At 38.5% G+C, this 23,061-nt stretch overlaps 1 protein-coding gene across 3 annotated transcripts; it reads right to left on the bottom strand.

Annotated features, from left to right (window-relative positions):
• Window positions 1–635: 635 nt before the first annotated feature.
• Window positions 636–21,751, bottom strand: LOC309505628 (uncharacterized protein). 3 transcript variants are annotated; one of them, XM_082179038.1, is made up of 10 exons: window positions 21,565–21,751; window positions 21,293–21,394; window positions 21,101–21,169; window positions 18,494–18,563; window positions 16,908–17,009; window positions 15,120–15,242; window positions 12,102–12,176; window positions 3,923–4,045; window positions 2,277–2,399; window positions 636–1,869 (listed from the first exon to the last, which is right to left on the bottom strand). In XM_082179038.1, the coding sequence occupies exons 1-10, from the start codon at window positions 21,739–21,741 to the stop codon at window positions 1,766–1,768; spliced, it is 1,068 nt and encodes a 355-aa protein (XP_082035164.1). In that variant the 5' UTR covers window positions 21,742–21,751; the 3' UTR covers window positions 636–1,765. The 3 variants fall into 3 exon arrangements, with proteins under 3 accessions (XP_082035164.1, XP_082035166.1, XP_082035165.1); XM_082179040.1 differs by having other exon boundaries at window positions 21,101–21,201; window positions 21,565–21,601; XM_082179039.1 differs by lacking the exons at window positions 3,923–4,045; window positions 12,102–12,176.
• Between the last annotated feature and the right edge of the window lie 1,310 nt (window positions 21,752–23,061).

Raw genomic sequence — 23,061 nt, 5'->3', positions numbered from 1 at the left:
CTGTATCATTAATTATTTTATTATTTATATTTATTTATTATTTTATTCATTATTTTATATCTTGAAAATACCCAAGCAGCGTTTCGCGCTCAGATGTGATGGCAGAATGAATACGTTACCAAAATGTAATTGCAGAATTGGCTATATTTAATTATCCATCAAATTGTGATTTTCTCCTTACTGTCGAGTTAACAATAACGCCTGACCAGTAAATTACTTGAACAAAGAAAACTTTTTGGCATTAGGGATTGGAATTAGTTAATGCCTAAAAATGTAAAAGTTTTACCTTATAAATATAATTTAGTAATTTGTCGCCGGAGTGAATGGGAACATGATTTATCAAAAATATTTGAAAAAATATATAAGTGTTTCTTAAGTCAATACATTTTAATGGCTTGTCAACTTTCCATATCCTCTGCTGCGTGATTCTAGTCAGCGCTAGGCACCACCAGATTGTTGTCAGCGCGAAACACATATTTTGAGCACGTGAATGCTGATTCTTGTCAGCGCTGGATTCTAGTCAGTGCTTGAGCGCTGGTCTATGACTGGAAAAATAATAGCGTCGTTGCAAAAGTAACGATGCTTACTGGCTACGTGTCGCATTAAACTGGAAGAAGAATCACAACAAGCGTATCGGTGAGAAAACTCATTTAATATATAAATGATATACAGCACACACACCCGAACTTGACTGCACATTTGACATTATTGATACTGCTTTCAATCTAATGCAATAGAAATGAACACAAAAATCCTGCCTAGTGCCTACCTACAACACTGACGGTGGACTTGCGGTCAGGAGTAGAGCGGCTGTGGACGAATTATCTTTTTTATTTTTTCATATTTTTTTTGCGTTGCTGACGTATCTTTCACGCGCACCATAGACGCGCGTGCACACAATACGACATCACACTCTGCGCATATGTTTTACAACATAATTTAACATAATAGTCCTAACACTTTTTAAATAGCACACTTAAAGTGTTTATTACAAATAAATTACTAAATGCTTCAAATGTAAATGAACAAAAATTTGCGTTATATATTTAAACTCGTAAACCATTAACACCTGAACGCCCCCCTTTCAAAAATCTTGCTTTCAAGATTCCCCGTTGTTCTCTGAACACCCCCGTTGAGAACCACTAATCTAAAGCCTCACATTTGAGTGCCTCAGATAACTTTCAACATCTCTATGCTTATCAGTCAAAATCTAACCGGCTTACAGGCATGATCTCCATTGGGAAGCGACCTGCTTGAAACCTTCAGTTCGTCCCCTTACATTATTAATAAGCAGTTAACTTTCTATATAAGCAATTACTTTGTCACCCTCCCCCAATCATGTCAAAAGCATCATATATTGAGTAGCAATAAATGTAGAGAGTTTTCAATACACATATAATGTCTAGCTATAGACAGACTCTAAAAGCTGCCAGGGCCAAAAAAATCTCTGCAATACAAAAACAAATCAAAACAGTACTAGACTCCCTTGACCAAAGATTAACAAAATCATGTATAAACAGTAGCATTGATTGAATACACATAAGAAATGGTATTTTTCTAACATAGAATGTAAAGCTATAGACAGGCTCTAAAAGCAGCAGGGCCAAACATTTCTGCAAACTAATTGAAACAAATCAATGTGTTTTTTTTTTTTTTTTTTTTTTTTTTTGGAACAGCAACTAACAAAAAAAAAAAATCAGTCATCACCCCAACTGAATATTCCATCACAGTTTAGTAGTAATGACTACATGAAAAAATGGCCAAATTATGTGAAATTCCGCTTTATACAGAACATTTCATTTTTGAGGCCCAATTCCTTCATTACATCTCCGTAATCCATTACATCTCCGTAATCCACATCCTCGGTCCCTACAGAAGAAGAAAAAACACATGGGTGGATGAATATTAGGTTTGTCCACCATTCAGAAATGTATTTGGAATTTGGAATGCCTTTTAAATTCAAATTCAGTTCCTGAATTTGAATTGAGGTAACACAAATTTGAAAATGATGAAATATAATTAACAAGTCAGAACAATGTAAGAGATCAACATCTACAATGACCGATCACAAACTGTTTGGCTCCAGTTACAATTCCACATGTCAGTAAACTACTGAGATAATAGGATAATAAGGTTTTAGGTTTCTACCCCAAATGACTCTAGACTGTCTGTCTGTCTCTGTCTCTCTGTGTGTGTGTGTGTGTGTGTGTGTGTGTGTGTGTGTGTGTGTGTGTGTGTGTGTGGGTGTGGGTGTGGGTGTGTGTGTGTGTACTCACGGTTGCACTGTTTCCCATCAGTGTCTAGCTCGAATCCTGGATTACACACACAACGGAACGATCCCGGCACATTCACACAGCCATGAGCACATTTAGTTTTACCAGACACACACTCATCTATGTCTGAGAGAGAAAACAATCGGGTAATTAGAAGATGTGTCAGCGGAAAACTCACTAGGCTACGTTCAGACTGCCAGCAACAAAATTATTTTTTTGCAAATCCAGACTTTATCCAGATGTGTTTCTGAAAGTCTGTACAGCAAAAAAAAAAAAAAAAAAGCCACATGAAATTTGATTTTCCAATCTGATTGATTTAAATCAGATTTTCATAGATGTGTCTCAGTCTGGATGCTCTGGCTTTTCAAATCAGATTTCAAAGTAAATATTTTGCGTCATTCTTATCGTAACCCATAACAATAATGTCAAAACCAGTGACGGAAATGCTGGAAGTATTCATATGGCATTTAAATGGTAAGTCCAAAGTTTTCGGCCGTGAATACAGCACGGAACATCACACTATATACCAGTCTCCTTCTGCACTGTGACAGAACATTTATTTGCAGAGCGAGATGATGCACCTCCATTTTTCCTGCATTGGTTTTGAAAGCCTAATCATATACGTGAGGACATAGAGCAACCCAAGCAGATAGGTTGGTTATGTCTGAACACACAAATCTTATTTGACCACTTGCAATTAATAATCTGCCTGAAAAGATATGATTTGAGAAAGAAAAAATAATCTGATTTGCCTGCAGTCTGAACGCTGGATCCAGCATGCAAAACATGCCTTATGCTGATGACCAGCAATGCTTTTAAATCTACACCTGTCGTGGTGTTTCATATTGTCATCTATGATTTTGGTCTGTGTCATAGCCGGTTGAAAAGACTACTTGCCACTGGCATGCAGGGCTGCAGGCTGGGCAGACGGCGCTGTTTTTACATTCGGATCCTGTCGGGTCAGGAAAAAAATTTGGGTATTTTATTGGGTATTTATTTTTATTTTTATACTGTCTCTAGTCTGTTTTGTTTTTCTTGTTTTTTATATTTTTATTATTGTTTTGTATGCACATCGGGTTCGGGTGAGAAGTGATTCAGTTCGTGTACAGATTTTAGGATCCGAGAAGAGCTCTAGTGCGTAAATGTGCTTGTGTGTAAGTGTGGCATTGTGTGTGGATGTGTGCATAGCAGGGGTGACAGTCTCTTCATGGGAGTCTGCTGAGGTTGTCTCATTCAGTCTAGACACAAGTGAGGTCCAGACAAATGTGTACCCATGACTCAGATCAATAGCTTTACACTGGCCTGCACACAACTAACTGTGGGCTTGTTACACAAGTAATCTGCTCAGTTTGTGTGTGAGAGAGAGAGAGAGCAGGACACACAAGGGGAGTGGGATGTGGTTTTACAGCACAGATGAAGACAGAACTGCTGTGGCCCGTGGAATTCCACTTTTTTAAACGTTTTATTATTTAAACACGACTCTCAAGGCTGTCTACACCAGCTTTCCTTTTTCTTGGTAAAAATTGGAGTGATATACTGTAAATCAGCTTTTAATGGTCTAAGCAGGCACACAATAGTTAAACAATATTTATCTATAGAGAAATCTCTATATTTGTGGCTCTATATATGACATGTCTGTGCACACGAACCTTCACATCCACTGAAGTCAGTTTCCATATTGTATCCTGGTCTGCAGCTGCATTGAGCCTGTCCATTCACATTACTGCAGATTTGAGAGCATCCACCATTTTGTTCCTTACAGGGGTTCTTCACTGAGAGAATAACAGTACAAACACAGACAAGTCATATCTGGCATATCTGTGTGAACTCACATTCACAGTGTTTGAAGTCTCTCTTGAGCTGGTAGTTGCTGCAACATTTACACTTGCTCAAATCAACAAACCTGTAATCCAATTCCCCTCGGAGAGTGTGACACGTTTGCCCACAACGATAGCTTTTTAATGTTGTATTTTGAAGCAGACGTATGTATGCGCTTGCACTAAAACTCACAGCTTTTTTATCAAGGTAGAAAGTTTGTAGATTGGTAAGAAATTGTGCACACACAGAAACATTCAGGAACATAACTTGTTTTCAACCTCTCAGTGCCCCATGAATTGTATAAATAAAACCGCTTCGCTACTGAAAGCTAAATTATTTCTCAGCAACAAGGTGATAACTTTGCTGTTTTTGTAATAAAACGTGCATTTAAATGTGAGGTAGTTATGGGGGTTCGGGGGCAAAGATTTAGATTTCTCGGATCTACATATGTGCATTTTAAGGTGTTTGAAGACCAAAAAATTTGGATAACAATGGCTTTAAAAGCATGTCAGTGGGCAGTAGCATAAATTATTTGTCAAGCAGATAACAGATTCTTAAACATGAGAATGAGGATAAATATTGAAATGAATGATCCACACTACAAAATGGAAATGCAGAATGTTTCTGCTTATTGTTGACAATACACAATCACATATTCCAAACAGGAATGGCCTTAAATGAGAAATCTTTCAAGGATTATTTTGCATAGATGTTAAATTTCAATCAAACACCAGTGCAATCTTTTTGTGTCCAGAAGCAAATGAGCAAATTTTATATTAGCATTAAAGTTTTGGTTTCAGCAACTCGTTTCTTTCTTGAGTAAATCAATGCTTTTGGCACTAATCAGTTCAATTAAAGTTAAATTGTTCACTCATAAAGACAGTCACTTGTCGCCACCTACTGGCTTAGTGATGCAAGTTGCGCAAACACAGACAAGCGGAGTGATACAAACGGTGAAAAGGCTGATACTGGTGAAATATTTGAACAAATTCGAGGACCATTATACTTATACATTTTATAAATATATATTTATACTTATGAATTTTGCTTATAGTTTTTGTAATTAGCAAAGAACATTTGTGTTAAATAGGAATACATTGTAATAATGTTAATCAAGCTGACTAAATTACACGATTGCGCAGCAGTTCACACTCACAATAAAAATGCAATAAAATTTAAAACAAAGACAAGCTCATTATACAAAGGAAATAAAATAACAGATCTGGACAAATCGGGTTGCTTATAGTTAAAAGAATGTCATGAACGATAATTTAGGCTAGATGTATTTTTCACATTTTTGGTCACAAAATATATATTTTTTATGACCCGGGTCAGTTTTGATGACTTTGCAATATTGATAAAATGTTAGAATATTAATAATGAAAAATGAGTAGGGCTACGCCAAAGTGTGTAACATTTAGGCTATGTAGCCTACAAAGGAATACAAAATCCCCAACATATAGTTTTAACGCAGCTTTAGGGCCTGTCCACACGGAGACGCGTTTCACTGTATACGTATACATTTTTTATCGTATTGGTGTTTCGTCCACACGGATCCGGCGTTTTCGGAGACTGAAACCGCTATTTTTTTAAACCGGGTCCCAAGGTGGATAAATCTGAAAACGCCGCCCTTGCGTTTTCGTGTGTACGGCCAATCCGTATATTTTGTGAAACGATGATGTCATCACACCAAGTGTCAACTAGTCAGACACCGTTAAGTCACAGCAACTACATTTATGGTTTTTCATATTGTTCAACAAAGTTCTTGATTAAAAAAGAAAAGAAAAAAAGAAGCTACTGTGCCTAATATTATTGTTGTATACAAGTCAAGTCAAGTCAAGTTTATTTGTATAGCGCTTTTCACAATACAGATTGTATCAAAGCAGCTTCACAGTATTAAATTTAAATAATACAACAAAGTTTATTTCAAGAGGAATTTATTGATTGATAAAATAAAATTAAATATCCCCAAAATATCCCCAACTGAGCAAGCCAAAGGCAACAGTGGCAAGGAACCGAAAAACTCCATCAAGTGACCTAATGGTGTCCTAAAACTCCATCAGGTGACCTAATGGAGAAAAAAAAAAAACCTTGGGAGAACCCAGGCTCAGTCGGGGGCCAGTTCTCCTCTGGCATTTATGAGCTAGATGCCGGATTGTAGTTTGAACTGTGGGATTATATGAATGCCTGGCTGAAGAGATGCGACTTTAATCTAGTTTTAAACTGGGAGAGCGAGTCTGAGCAACGAACAGTATCAGGAAGACTATTCCAGAGTTTTGGAGCCAAATGTGAAAATGCTCTCCCTCCTTTGGTGGTTCTGAATATCCTAGGTATGACCAAAAGCCTTGAATGTAGTGATCTTAAAGAGCGCGATGGATTATAGGGCGATAGAAGATCCGTTAAATAGACTGGAGCTAAGCCGTTTAGGGCTTTATAAGTCAGTAGCAATACCTTGTAATTAATACGGAACTTTATAGGTAACCAATGCAGTGATGATAAAATTGGTGTTATATGATCATATTTTCTTGATCTTGTAAGAACTCTAGCGGCGGCATTTTGGACTAACTGTAGCTTGTTTATTGAGGATGCAGGACAACCAGCTAATAAGGCATTACAGTAATCCAGTCTCGAGGTCATGAATGCATGAACTAACTTTTCTGCATCAGAAACTGATAGCATATTACGTAGCTTAGCAATGTTTCTAAGGTGGAAAAAGGCTGTTTTTGTAACATATGAAATATGATTTACAGCGCTATACAGCGCGTATACAGCGCTCAAGGTTTATGTGCATGCTTTGTCTTCTTCTCCGTTTTTAGTGTATGTCTGTGGCAGAATTACAGCGCCACACACTGGTCTGGCATGTATACTACATCGTTTTGAGTCGGTTTCAGTGGTTTCGTGTGTACGCAGATATTTCTTGAGACGACGCCGTGTTTACGGAATTTTTTTTTTGAACGGGGAAAAAAAAATATCGGATAGGGAAAGCTCTGGCTTCGTGTGGATGTGGCCTTAATCTCCCTTTTGGTTATTTCAATACTTAATTGATCACAGAACACGATGATACATGCTTGTAGTTTCTTTTGAGTGATAGGCTACAGGGCGCGCCGCATTTGCGCGTGATATTGAAGAGTGCGCATTGACACGACAGGAGAGTTCGTTTTTCTGAGTTTTACTGACATTTAGCCTGGCAACATCTCATCTGACAGAGGACTGTGCGACAGTGACTGCGTTATTTATTTATTTATTTATTTATTTTAATTGCTGTGAGATTGTTTGCTGTTGCGCTCAAATCCTGGAGATATTCTAGGATAGGCCGAAATCACTCACGTTGTGCATCTCTGTGTGAGACAGATTTCAACAATCACCAGTCAGAGACAGCAGCAAAGCCGAAGCACAATGAAATAAGGCAACTTATGATTTCGGGGGTTTACATAGGCTATTGTCCGGTTTCATATTTGTCAGTCAACTTTTCAAAATACATTTGGGGCTACACAAAACATTCGGGGCTGACGCCGCATCTGGGGGAGAGCCGTATAAGACTCTGACTGGGTGCGTTTCTAACCTCTGTGTCTTTTCTTTACCTAGAGAGTGATTTACTTCCCCCAGTGAGTGTGGATCACCCAGCTAAATGGCTAATCTTCCCTCTCTTCGCTGATAATGTACATCTAGCCGGTTGTTATCTCAGAATAAACCCCAGACAGAGTGATGACCCTTGCATCAGCCTGAAGGAGATTTATTCTGAGATAACAACCAGCTGGATGTACATTACCCCACTTATTACACAGCTACTTGTCACATACATAAATAATTAGACACAAAATATTTTATTGAGTCTTTAAACGCAAAGCTTCCACGGAGAGAGCAGTTGCTAGCGCGGCAAGTTCAAACTAGATGGAAATTTAAGAGATACAGTATACAATCATACTACTATTTATTACATGGAATTTCGCCACATAAATAATTATGGAGATAAGAGATATTGATTTAAGATTAAACTTGTTTTAAATCGTACCTGTTTGTATCTTATAATCCAACAGTGTACAAAACAATAGTCACAAAATGGCAGCAGCTGCGTTTGAATGAAACAAAAGAGAGCGAGCCCACGATACTGGAATGAATAATAAAATAACTGTACACAAAATATTGATTTGACTGAGTTTTGATATTTTTTAGCTCACCAAATGCAAAACTTTCACGAAGAAAACCTGTTCCCAGCAAGAGTATAGTGCCGCTGACTTCAGCAACCCAGATGAGCCTGTGTTATCTGTTTTCAGCAGTTGTTATCCAGGAATTACATACCGCTGGATGGCGCGATTAACCAATCAGAATCAAGTATTCAACAGAGCCGTGTAATACATTATATATGTATATATATATATATATATGTGTGTGTGTGTATATGTGTATATATGTGTGTATATTTGTGTATATATATATATATATACACACACACACACACACACACACATATAGTATGCGCATATATTTTGTTTTGCACTAATCAGTTGTTCCAAAAGGTGGCAACACTGGCCCCGGGAGTTGTTTCACTGTAGAAAAAGAAACTAAAGAGATGGTTCACATAAAGAAACAGTTCACAAGTGCTTGTGAGGGGGTTATGAGACAACCGCAACTTTTGTTTAAAATAATACAAACACTTTTTTTGTCATTTTTAGTGTTTTATAATAAGGGTTTTATAATCACTGAGGTCCCAAACTTGATCTAGATAGGGGGGTTGGGGGGCATGCTCCCCAGAGAAAGTTTTGATTTCTCTGATCTACATATGTACATTTTAAAGCAGCACTCAGTAGCTTCGGGATTTCTTCGCTGTATTCTCGCTTTTTGCTCGCAGGTTTCTCTCTAGAGCTCCCCCCACAGCTTCGGAATAGATATTTGACAACACTGTTGTAAAAACTCGTTGGTGATTCTCAGACACCAGAGGCTATAGATCAACGACATCAAAGCAGATGGGACATTCTTTAAAATGTCTTCTTCATTCGGGTTCGGACAGTGTGAAGGAGCGCAATAATGACAGCATTTTAGCAGATTTCTTTTGGCCGTAAAGCAATTGTTTACATCGCGAGACCTGATATCACGCGAGACTTCCTGACGCAGCGGCCGGCGGCCCGCCGGCTCAAAGTTGCAAGTGCGTATTTTCCGCTCACGGGCACCAGGGGGGTGCGAAACGACCACCATTCAACCCGAAATAAGTAATATAACCATTCCAATGACTCCGAAGCTGTTCAGTTAAGGTAAAAAAAGTTACTTAGTTCACCTTTAAGACATTTGAAGGTTAAAAAAAGAGATCACATTAGCTTTAAAACCATGTCAGTGGGCAGTAGATATTTGTCAATACCTGCTTTCTCCTCATCTACATTTAATTTTTGTCCGTGTCAGTGTAGAAAGTAAATATGGGTAAAATGATATTTATATGTTTTACGAATCATTTTCTTAGACAAGTTAATTTACTGAAGGCTACCAGGAAAGCTAGGTAACTACGTTTATTAAATTCATTCAAAATATGTGCACTTTCATTATTAACCTAATATGATGAAAACGGCTTTGTTAATGTTTCTTGTCCCCTCACATTGGTTACTAATAATTAGATTATATGAATCACTTAAATTATATAGGAATAATTTCAATTCAAAATGGCGAAATTAGAAAAAAACTTTATTAGTTTGCATCCCTAATTATTTTTGCTGGTCGTTTTAAAAGAGCTGTCAAAAATAAAATGTTTAGCTACTTATATCTTATCTTGCACTTTATGACCTGAAGCATCAAGCTGTGCTGGAATTCGTGCTCAGCAGCTTCTGTGAACATTAAGCCTGCCTACTTTGATTTGATTGGTCATCTCAAATATGTTGACACTGACGACGAGCGGTGACAAACCGCTGAGGCAGTTTAGATGAGAAGATATTGGTGCTGTGCAATATTCTTGCAGCACTGAAGTAGAGTTAATCTTATGTAATTATTTCACAACCTTATTAAAACCAAAATTATATACACCTCGGAAAAATACAGAGATCAAGACCTCGGTGACCTCATAGCTGGCTACGCCATGGACAAAGATGAAACTTTCTAGAGCACACCTGCATTCACGCATGCTATAAAATGGAGTATTATTTGAAAGCCTATGTGTTCGACTATACACATACTAATACAGTATACTTTGGGCTTTAGGGATATAACATCAGCAGTTTGAGCAAGCAGATTTAACAGAGCTTCCCAGAATGCATCACTACAAGTAAGTAAAGGCCTATTTATACTTCTGCGTCGAACTGCCGCCGTAGCTACGTCGTAGGCTGTGTGTAGCGCGCGTACCCTTCGGCGTACCCTGACGTGCACCTCTCCAAAAATGTAACAACGTGTCAATTCTACGCGGACGCAAGCGCTGTGATTGGTCTGCCAGAATCCCTCCCTCGGGGTTTCACATGCTCCCTAGGTGCGCGCCAACGCGGACAACAACGCAGAAGTATAAATTAAAACCAACACGTTGCCTACGGCGTATAGGCTCCGGCGTAGGTCCGACACAGAAGTATAATGAGGCCTTAAGTAAGTAAGTTTTATTTATATAGCACCTTTCACAGGTATAAGGCCACAAAGTGCTTCACAACAAAACATTTATATCATAACTCATAGACCGAACATGATCATATCAACCCACAAGCAGCTAATTAAAAGCCAAATAGATGAGTCTTTAGTCTGCATTTGAAGGCATCAACAGAATCAATAGAGCGCATAGATGGTGGAAGGTCATTCCACAACCTAGAAGCAACAGCCTGAAAAGATCGGTTACCTCTAGTACGATAGCGAGTGCGTGGAACCGTCAGCAGATTCTGATCCACAGACCTCAGAGCACGCACAGGGGTATAGCGCTGAATCAGGTCACTAATATAAGAGGGTGCCTGACCATGCAAAGCTCTGAAAACTAAAACCAACATTTTAAAATGTATCCTATAAGACACTGGTAGCCAATGAAGTTCTTTTAGGATAGGGGATATATGAGACCTCCTATTAGTACGTGTCAGAATTCTAGCTGCAGAGTTTTGTACTAATTGCAGTCGAGAGAGCTCCTTCTGGTTTAGGCATGAAAATAAACTATTACAATAGTCTAAACGCGAAGACACAAAGGCATGAATGATGAGCTCCAAATCATTCCGTGAAACCATATTTCTAAGTTTTGAGATTTTCCTAAAGGGAAAGAAGCAGTTTCTCGTCAGCTGCTTGCAGTGCTGCACTAATGACATGTCTTTGTCCAGGATAACTCCCAAATTTCTAAGACTTGACTTAGCAGACTGGCCTAAATCACCCAAGTGTGGTTTAATCCCAGGGATTGCATCCTCAGGGGCAATAACCAGTGTTTCTGTTTTGTCTGCATTTAGCTGCAGAGAGTTATCACTTAGCCATTTTTTTATTTCCACAAGCCAAAGGAGCAAGGAGTTTAACTTACAGATCTCTGATGGCTTAAAGCAGCAGCAAAGTTGGATATCATCAGCAAATAGGTGAAAAGAAACACCACTGAACCTTTGTATGATCTTTCCAAAAGGGATCAAATACAACAAAAATAAAACAGGGCCAGAACAGAGCCTTGAGGCACTCCACAAAGCAAATCCTCAGACTCAGACCTTATTTGGTTAGCTGTAACACTGAAGCTACGCCCAGATAAATATAAGGAGAACCACTGTAGAACTGACCCTGACAGCCCTACTTGATCCCTCAATCTTTTCAGCAAAACCTGGTGGTCGACAGTGTCAAAGGCTGAGGACAGATCCAAAAGAACTAGAACAGTGTGTTCTAGTGATACAAAGATGTGATACAAAGTGATACAAAGTGATACAAAGTGATACAAAGATGCCACTCAAGACAGACAGAGACTTCTCCATGATACGTGTGTGTGTGTGTGTGTGTGTGTGTGTGTGTGTGTGTGTGTGTGTGTGTGTGTGTGTGTGTGTGTGTGTGTGTGTGTGTGTGTGTGTGTGTGAGCATGCATGCATGTCTTAAAGATCTTACCTACGCATATGCGAGTATCAGAATGCATGCGGAACCCCTTGTTGCACTCACAGTGGCACTCACACTCATCCTTACCTGTGGGGACAACATGCATAAATACACACACATAAAGAACAAATTATTCATCATCTGCCTTAACCTGATAAACTGAATACACCTGATAATATTTTGTTATTTATATTTTATTTTGACCTTCGTCTAAATATGACTGTAGAGATTTAGAAGGCTACATTATTCCTCAGCAACATGGTAATAACTTTGTTGTTTTGGGGGCTGGGAGGCAACGCTAGCCCTCTGGTACCATCTATGGTTCTCAAACCGGGACGGGTAAGGACCCCCTGGCTGCCTGGGCATAGACTCGGATTGGCATGGTATACATGATCTTAATGCCACCGAGCACACCCTCACCTCTATGAACCTCCCACCATTGCCTCTACGGAGGTGCCAAAAAGTTCTGATGGCGAGACCGGGGCATCATGGAGAAAGCCCTTCTCTTTCTCCCAGATGTCCGCCTGGTTCACCCACAGGTGCCTCTCCGTTGCCCCCATCGCTGCCATGGACCTACCAACCGCGGAGGCAGTCTGCTTGGTGTGGAGAGCCAGATATGTAGTGCGGCGCAGTTCGGATACAGCAGGGGTGTGCAATTAGAGGGTGCAGAAAGTGTTGTAAATGCCTTGTATACAGATCATTTGTAACTGGTCAGTAACAGCGTTCAACACAATGATGTGTAAATGCATGAATAAATAATTTACAACACTTTCTGCATCCCCTAATCTAAAGTGTAAACTATTCATCACTTGTAAATGTGTTACACATCATTCGTAGATTACCACTTCAAGAATAAATAAGGCATACGATCAACGAATCGTATCTACAAATGATGAGTAACACATTTACAAATAATGAATAGTTTATACTTTAGATTAGGGGATGCAGAAAGTGTTGTAAATGATTTATTCATGCCTTTACACATCTATAACAGGTGTTGAACACTAGTGTGTGCTGCAGTGTAAGTGCTGACTGGTGAGGGTATAGACCGCTGTCTTCTCTGAAACACATGGAGTCTTTAACCACTGTGCACCTGATATGTGACCCTGGACCACAAAACCAGTCACATGGGTAAAGTTTTGGAAATTTAGCTTTATGCATCATCTGAAAGCTGAATAAATAAGCTTTCCATTGATGTATGGTTTGTTAGGATATAACAATATTTGACCGGGATACAACTATTTGAACATCTGGAATCTGAGGGTGCGAAAAAAATCTTTAAAGTTGAGCATTTATGTTGGCGATTGTGCTGCATTCACTCACAAAAATAAATGTTTTATATATTTACGGTAGGAAATGTACAAAATATCTTCATAGAGCATGATCTTTACTTCATATCCTAATAATTTTTGCCATAAAAGAAAAATCGATAATTTTGACCCATACAATGTATTGTTGGCTTTTGCCACAAATATACCCGTGCGACTTATGACTGGTTTTGTGATCCAGGGTCACATTATGAGCAAAACATACAAAAAAATTTAAAGAAATTATTTAACATTTATGAAACGCATAGTCATGTTTTGAAAATTATTAGTTAATCATTAACTAATCAAATGTAAATGAATAACTGAATCTACAAAACATACATAACATGTTAGTATATCACTTGCTAATCATTTATGAATGTTTTGTAGATGATTAGTTCATCATTAACTAACCACTTATAAATGACTTACAACTGAACATTATTATAAAGTGTTACCGGTGCGGCTTATACACTTCCTGGTCATACTAATAATGGCGCTTTTCCACTACACAGTACCAGCTCGCCTCGGCTCGCCTCGCCTCGACTCGACTCGGCTCTGTTTGGTTTTCCACTGTGTAAAAGTTGTACCTGTACCTGCTTCCAGGTACTTTTTTTCGTACCACCTCCGGCGAGGTTCCAAGCGAGGTGAGCTGAGGCGATACTAAAATGTGACGTGAAAACACGGCAGACTGCTGATTGGTCAGAGAGAATCGTCACTATTCACTGCGTCATCATTGCACGCGCCAGACGGAGTATCCTGAATAAAAAACAGCAAAAACAAAAACATCCAAAAACAGCATACACTCGATTTCCTCCATTGTCCTGTGTGTGTGGGTAGCGGGTGTGTCTTGCGCGTCTCCCGTAAAAGATTAAGTCACGGCAGTTTCCTGCGGCGTCGCTATGACGACCAGGTACTATTGTGGAGGTACTATCTGCAATGGAAAACGGAGCGAAAAGCGAGCCGAGTCGAGTCGAGTCGAGTCGAGTCGAGCTGGTACTGGTAATGGAAAAGCGCCATATGATGTTACAGCCTGTCGCTGGCCAATATGATTGCCATGATTTGACAGTTGCTTCAGATACCATTCACGCTTAGGCGTTCCCCATAACCGCAGTGCGAGTTCCCTTAAGAAAGGGAATGAAAAGAGATGTAACGACAAAATAATAGAAACTGCAACAACAACAACAGACAAGCACTTACATAGACAAGCACTTGTGAGGGGGGTTCACACTTACAAATAATCAGAAAGAGTAAAGTAGTATGCATATTTGGCGTGCTGTCCGAGGAGAGGACTCAGAGCTCTGTTTTTTGCCCCAACCCAGAGTACTCCCCCCGTATTTCTGGTTAGGAAAGTAACCAGGTGAGTGTGAGGAGATGGGGTGGTGGAGGGATCCTGAAAACTGCTGAAGAACATAGGTGAGTCATGTTGATTAGGTTGACATGTTGATTCCTGATTGTTAACTGCTGGTTGGAATGATGTGATAATTGGATAGATCATTTGAACATGTTCCTCCCAAACTTTGTTAATAAAACATAATTTATGACCTAGTTTAAAATGTATAACTTTAGTTTAAAAAGTTTGAAGCAGATTGAGCTAGCAGATTTAACAGAGCTTCCCAAAATGCATCACTACGAGTGATACAAAGATGCCACTCAAGACAGAGAGAGACGTCTTCATGATACGTGTGTGTGTTTGTAAGCATGCGTGTCTGAAAGATCTTACCTACGCATGTACGAGCATCAGCATGTATGTGGAACCCCTCTCTGCACTCACAGTAGTATGAACCCAGTGTGTTCACACACGTCTGCTGGCAACCACCGTTCCGCTCCTCACACTCATCCTTATCTGTGGGGAGAACATCCATAGATACACACACATATAGAACAAATTAATCATTGTCTGCCTTAACCTGATAAATGTAATACAACTGATAATAGTTAGTTATTTACATTTTATTTTGTCTAAATATAACTGTCACGCTTTGCTAAGCGTGGTGTGAGAAAGAGCATGATGAAGAAGACTGACGTAAAAAGACTTTATTTAACAGAAGACTCACATAACCAAACTCAGTGTTAGCATTTAACGAGAACCGACAACAGGAGAATGAAACAGGTAGATATATATTGGGAGAAAACTAAGAGAACTAATTAGTCAACAGCCTGAAACAATGACTAATCAAATCAGTAACCATGGGGACAAATTGACAACCTCTGGCAGGGAGACTGTGAACAAAAACCAAATGAAGTCCAAGCATAATGAAACTGTTACAATAACTGTAGACATTTATAAAGCTACATTATTTCTTAGCAACGAGGTGATAACTTTGCTGTTTTTGTAATAAAACAAGCAGTAGAACTGCTTATGGTCTCAGCCAACTCAACACTTCATCACAACCTCTACATTCAGCTAGTGGTGGGCAGATCGAGGCTTCGTGGAACACTGAAACATTTGAAGCAAATGTAGCATGGAAGCATGCATAAAAACACCTTTTACAAATCAATAGAATTTTTTTTATTGAAAGTAGTATCTTTCAAATGCAATTATCTAATAATAATAAGAGTATCAAGTGTCTATATGTTCTTTTATCAATGGTCAGGTGTTTTTTTTTCTATGAATGGCTCAGCTAAACAGGCCAGTAAGATACTATTAACTACCATTATACTAATGTCTAATTAAAACGTCTGCAAATGTATAAAACTGATCAGAGATCAGGTAAAACCCACAGACACGTTTATTGGTTCTCAGTGACTCCTCATGATTCATGGGTTTAAGGAGATAATCGCCCCCAGCGGTGAACCATTGAAATTTTGAAGTGTGTCGAAACGTTTTGAAACAGTTATGACGTAATGAAGCCTCCTTTACTGAAACAATGTGACTCTGGCAGTTTGATACACACTCCGAACCATTGATTCAGAACAAAAGATTTGTAAAGGTTTCAAAGCTTCATGAAGCATGTTTTGAAATTGCCATCACTACATTCAGCTGGATTTGTCAACCATATATCCATCCAGGACAGCCAGGAAACTGGGAGTTGTGATCGATGATCAGTTAAAAATCACAGACCACATTGCTAGAACTGCCTGGCCCAGCATCTTTGCCTTATACAACATTAGGCAATATAACATTAACTTCCAGAATGCACTGTCAAACCTCTGCAACTGATCCAGAATGCTGCGGCAAGAGTGGTCTTTAACGAGTTGAAGAAAGCGCATGTCACACATCTCTTCATTCATTTCCACTGGTTGTTCCACCAGCTGCTAACTTCAAATTCAAGGCACAGGTGTTTGCCTACAGAACAACCACTGGCTCTGCACCCCTATAGCTAAACTCACTACTTTTGAAATGTTTTCATCAACACTTGACCCATTAATACTAAAACGTACCATTTACGAGTTCACACTTACAATGGGGTGGTATATATATATATATATATATATATATATATATAATGAGAGAGAGACTTCTCCATTATTCGTGTGTGTGCAAGCATGCATGTCTGAAAGATCTTACCTATGCATTTGTGAGCATCAGCATGTATTTGGAACCCCTCGCTGCAATTACAGTGGTATGAACCAAGTGTGTTCACGCACGTCATCTCACGCACATCCTTATCTGTGGGGAGAACATGCATAAACCAATGTGGGGGTAGCAAAGGGAAAACATTAGTATGAAATGTGATCACCAGTTTTCTTCAATAATTTTACTTAACATAATCCAAAATTCAGTTCAACCCTTTTATTTAATTTAGAAGCATTTGAAAGGGAAAATATGGAGCTCAAATTGGTGGTGCAAATTCCCCTATGCACCTGACTTTTGAGTTTATCTGGGACGTCTCCTAATCAACGCCCCTAAACATATCCTGATCGACAAATTTATCCTCTAGGTCGTCTCCTAATCGATGACTGGGTCGGACAACGTCTCGTCCCATATGAACACTATCACTTGGAATAAGATCTCTAGTGTTCCACTAACCTGCTGCGCAGCAGTAACCAGACAGACTCCAGACATTACCTTAGAATATGCTTTAAGCACGGCCGGGAGGACCTCAGTTCAATTTCAGAGAGAATCCACTCGACAAAATTAGTACAACATTGTTTATAGAATAAGATGGCATGGCAAAGGTTACATGATTCATTACATACTTTTTTTCCAATATGACTGGTTCTTTATATTTATAATTCAGTTAGTCCTTCTGTTACTTATAGGTAAAAGCAAATCTGGATTTCTTGATCTTTACTTCACCTTTTTACTCAAATTCATGAGGTTATATAGTTACACATCTGTCTAGTTTTGTTTCCCCCTTTTCTTATATTCAGAGATGATTCAGACACACTTTGGCTTGTGTTGGGGACATTTAGTTTACAAAAGCATATAAATGCTAATCCTGCAAGAAAAATAACTGTTAGTTTGACTAATTAAAAAAATCTTCCACAATACTGTGTACAGAGTATCAGACATTGTCATTCAGCACATGAAATTGAGATGACATTTCTTAGCTTTAAAGCCAGCCAACAGTTAGCATTTGACCTTCAAGTCCCTTAATGCAATTTGTATTGATTTACATAAATTTAAAACACTAATGAAAACAACCATTAGAAACAACTAAATAACAGTGTTACACTGCAGGACATCTGCTTACAGATATTTTCGAGATTAGGTATATTGGACCTCTCAAATTCAGTGCCAAAAGTTTGTCTAAAAATAAAGATTTGTTACATTTTCATGGAAACCTGGGGCCAATTTTACAATATGTTTTCTAGGAAGAATATTTAGAAATTCTGAAACAATTATTAATTTGACATATGTTATTCAAAACTAAGGACATAATGAAGGCTATTCTGTAATTTCCATATGTCTCTCAAAATTACATCATGGCATTGAATCATATTGAGAAAATTGATAATTGAGCAAAAATACACATTCATCTTCATAAATAAATTCTAGATAAAGAAACTTGGCCTGAGAGGTCAATTTTACAGGTTACATTTCATTAGTAGTTTTGTTTTGTTTTGTTTTTTAATTCAAATGACCAGTTGCAAAGATCCTTGATAATTTTTATTTTTCAGAAGCATGCCAGACACCCAGTTGTTGCTCACATCCTCCATCTAACAGATGTCCTTCCCCAAGATGATTTCTCTTCCAACATGCGGATACAGTTTGTTTAATCTGCAATGAGAGCAGTTAAAACGTTTAAGTGCAGGAATATAAAAAAAAGAAATAAAAAAAAGAAGGTTGGATGGTGAGTGAACCCTTACGAAAAAGAAGTATACTTCAAGTTAATTTTATGAAGTAGCCTATACTTAAGGAAAGTTAAGGTATATTTTAATTATACTTTATGTAGTAAGTATACTAATATCAATGTACTAGTAGTATACTTGTAAGTGTAATTTCAATACTGCTTGGGACTAAATTGGCCCACTTTTTATTATATAAAAGTATACGTTTAAGTGTACTGTAAGTGTAACAGTAGTAAACTAGTTCACAACTACATTTCTCATTTTTACTGCATCTGTACTACAAGTGAACTTAAAAGTATACTAATAGTTTACTATTTTAATACTAGTAGTGTCTTTTTTAGTTTATGAAAATGCACTTTGAAGTATACTATTAGTAAACTACTAGTTTAGTAGTTTTATACCGTAAGTATACTTGTACGTTTTCTTTAAGTGAACATAACATCATACTTAAAGTGCAAAAATAATATATAGGCTAAATAGCAAACTATGTTCCTATTTAGGTATGTACATTTAACTGTACTTTAACTCTTTGCATTTTAATACATTTGATTATAGTTTCATGCACCCTTTTTTATTAACACTTGAATGGGGGTACGTTTAATTAATCTGCAATGAGAACAGTTAAAACCCATTTCAAGCTACCGCCATATGTGATTTAAATCCCTATTCAAATTGCATTTCTAAAAATCTGTTCTGATCGGATTTCGCATGGTTTATTTTTTTTTATTTTTTTTTTCGCGTGGTTTTTTCATGTGACTTTCAGTTCCTGTGAAAAACTGTTCCAGTGAGTGGAGTAAACATGAATATTCATGATATTTCTCCTGTTGTGAGCGTGGCCTTGAGACAACATCTCAGGTTACCCATGTGACCAACTCAGACGCTGCGTCGAAATGACGACACTTTGGGGAATCCTTTCAGCGTCAACGCTCCTGAAGTCACATGTGCAACTTAGTCCAATCCTGATTGGTGCAACGTCATCCCGTGACGCATGCTGGCGGAATGCGGAAGCTATAAAGGAGCCGGCGTCACAGCTGCTGTCAGCCTTCTGATCGGCTGAAGCAAGCCGCTCTCAAGTGTGCGGGAAACATGGCAGAGGGAAGCAGCATCTCGTTCCCTTCTCAGGGAACCATGGGTAACCTGAGACGTTCCCTTTCGAGGGAACTCACGCTGCATCAAAATGACGACACTTTGGGGAACGATATGCCCACTTCGCCATGCTGACGAAAGTCTGTCCCGGTGTGAAATGAGGCAGAACTCAGGACATGATTGCTTGAGACCCCAGGGTTGCCGGAAGGCCCAAACTGTAGAATCTAACAAAGGTGTGTGGTGAGGACCACCCCGCCTCATCACATACATCTTGGAGTGATGCCCCCGACCACAGTGCCTTTGAAGAAGCCATGCTTCGGCTGGAATGAGCTCTAACTGATAGAGGTGAGGGCAGCCCGCCCACCTCATAAGCCATAGAGATAGCTTCAACGGTCCACCTGCTTACGGTCTGTTTAGTAGCCGGGCAGCCCTTTTTAGGGGGCCCGAAGCATACCAAAAGCTGGTCAGATTTTCTTCCTAACATACATCTCAAAGGCCCTGACCGGGCAAAGCAACCTGAGCTTCTCTTGTTCCGCTGACACTTGGGGAGGATGGAAGGCCTGGAGGACAACTGGCCGAGCCACATTAGTGGGCGCCTTAGGTACATACCCAGGTCTTGGGTAAAGAATAGCTTTTACTTGCCCTGGAGCGAATTCTAGATAGGAGGGAGCAACCAACAAAGCCTATAAATCTATTCTTTTGAGAGATAACATAGCCAGCAAAAATGGCATCTTTAAGGCTAGGCACCTGTCTGATGCCGTGTCCAGAGGCTCGAAGGGTGCCAAGGATAGCCCTTCTAATACTACGGCTAAATCCCATGTGGGGACTCTAACCTGAGCCGGAGGCCTCATCCTCCGAGTAGCACTTTTTCTTTTTTTTTCTTTTTTTTTATGCAGTCGTATGTCACAAATGAACTTACAGTAAGGTGTCACGGGTAAGTCTACAAACAGAATAGCAGTCCGTAAATATCTTTCGAGAACTATATGTTTTGAACAATGTGTTTTCTGTTTTTTGGTGTATTGTTTACTGACTGCTTGATAGTGTATATCATTTTGATCACTTTGTTTATGATTTGAGAGCAGTGTTTGATTTTGAACACAGGTAAAACTGTTTTGAGGCGAAAGTTTCATTATGCGAGAGGAGTCAGAGGTTTTGTAAATAGTGCTTGAAGATGAGGTTTTATGTTTAATGTTTTCAGAAAATGGAGCAAGGTTTCAGAAATTGTGTTTTAGCAATTGAGAAAAACTGTAATGTATATTTCTGAGAAGTACATAAAAGTAGACTGTTTTTTGTTTAAAAGAAGTATACCAATAGCACACTTGAATAAACTTATTTTCATAAGGGAAGAAGTCTTTGTCCAAATATGCGACTGTGATGTACCTTAGATATTTCTCTGAGCAGCAAACAGGACATGGATCCACGACAGTCAACACAAGAAACTTGAGGACGCTTGAGAAAAATACTCTGTGTGAAACTGTGAGCTTTACAAAAAATAAAAAAGTGTATTCTACAATGACTCCTATAGGCATTTAGACAATCAAGATCCTTCTGTAAGAGTGAGTAGCTACTTACTGCCTTATCTTGGATTTCACAGTCTTTCCGATGGACACTCGGTGTCGTCTTGTCACATGAGGTCGGTTTTAATATAACATGAAGCATACGCCTGTCATAATTCTGTTGTATAAGGGAAAGATACAGGTAAACCATAAAGATGACAACCATACATGTAGTAGATGTTTAAATATTTGTATCAAGAACTTTGAGGCAGATGCACAGAAAACAAACAAACAGACAAATTACAGTAAAATGATAATGTTTAATAACATTTGAATTAAATAACTTACAGCTTCTAAAATGGAGGCAATATCGATGTGTTTGCTTTTCCCATATTTCTCATTTGCTAATTGTATTGCCCTGTCAATAATATTTTTATCATGTTGGCTTAGTTGATGATATTTTGTGTTTCCCTCTGTTGACTCCAGCAGGACGAGGGCGTTCAGCAGTAACAGTAATCCTCTCATCTTGCACACTTCTGCGCTGTTTGCTTGATCTTAGTCAGAACCAGTAACGTCTACAGACCACTAACTGCTGTGATTGGTCAGCTTTGTAACCAGAGGCCCTCCCCACACTCTTAGAGGAAATGTGTTGGAAAATTAACAAAAAAAGTATCACTCTAATTTATATATTTTGTGTCAATATTAACTTAAAAAATTACCTATTTTACACATATTTAACACAACTTGGGAATTTAACCAGATCATTTAGCCTCTGACTACGAGATTTGAGGCCATTATCAAATAGCATAAACTGATGTTTAATCACATCTGCTCCATTGTGATCACATACTTTGAACAGCTTCATTGAGGCGTTTAGCACAAAGGAGCACATATTTAGAAAGATCTTGATAAATGATCATGTTCACGCCTCATTTCTTTACAGAGAATGATCATTTTTATTGATGTTCCACTAAATTGATTAGAAAAAGAACAGTATAGCAAGGGCAGGACTTACTAGTGACAATAAAACACATTTTAGGCCTGATAAATGTATTGAAATAACACTTTGAGTGGGATAGAGCTGCACTATATATAGGAATGACATACTTCAAATTACTTGTAATGGCAAAGGAAGTACCTTGAAATCAGGCTTCTATTGTATTTTATCACAGTTGTACTTGTACCTTGAGAGCATTGGAAATGTATTAATATTTATAATCCCCTTACAGTGGTCAACACACCAGGACTGAACTTTTGCTTTATTAACATCTGGGTCCAAACCTGGTTCTTTACAAAGGTACTGTTGTTACCAACTGTGCCACCATGCAGCTGCAGCACAAAGATTGTGCTTACTTTGTGGTCTTCCCATAATGAGAACATTTTATTAGGAATATATTATGTAAGATATAAAAATACTATAAAAGTTCCTTCTGTGTAAATATCTTTCATAATTTATTTCACTATTTCAAACTGACTACACTTAAAATGTTCTTGAAGGCACACAATGAAATTTTTTTGGGTCAAAATATCCCAAAACTACAACAATGTTATATATTTTGTTGAATTATGCACTTGCATTATCCCACATCTTTTGAAGAATGTTTAAATCCAGAGAAATAAGCAGTTTCAACCAGGACACGGACTGCATCTGTGTGTCGCATATCAATGACATCATACCCGCATTATCCTTGGTATCCGGTTACATTTTGTAGAAACCATGTTAACACCAAAGATGCTTTAAAGGTGACATATTAGTTGGATCAGGACAAGGGAGAAGAAGAGTTAGGGGAGAGGAGGAAGAATGTGTGCTGGATTGTGCATATTTATGTTTACCCGGGTGTGGAA

This window comes from Leuciscus leuciscus (genome assembly GCF_965113295.1).
Source record: "Leuciscus leuciscus genome assembly, chromosome: 9".
NCBI lineage: Eukaryota > Metazoa > Chordata > Actinopteri > Cypriniformes > Leuciscidae > Leuciscus > Leuciscus leuciscus.
Note: the sequence above shows the minus strand (reverse complement) of the source record. Positions and strands in the feature narration are given on the sequence as shown.

Excerpts from the sequence above, each read along its gene's own strand:
- LOC309505628 (XM_082179038.1), bottom strand. The coding sequence starts at position 21,741 with ATGAGAGGATTACTGTTACTGCTGAACGCCCTCGTCCTGCTGGAGTCA. Across the intron at positions 21,395-21,564 it reads TTGCCTCCATTTTAGAAGCT|AATTATGACAGGCGTATGCT; the intron begins GTAAGTTATTTA and ends CTTATACAACAG. Across the intron at positions 15,243-16,907 it reads TGATGCTCACAAATGCATAG|ATAAGGATGAGTGTGAGGAG; the intron begins GTAAGATCTTTC and ends TTCTCCCCACAG.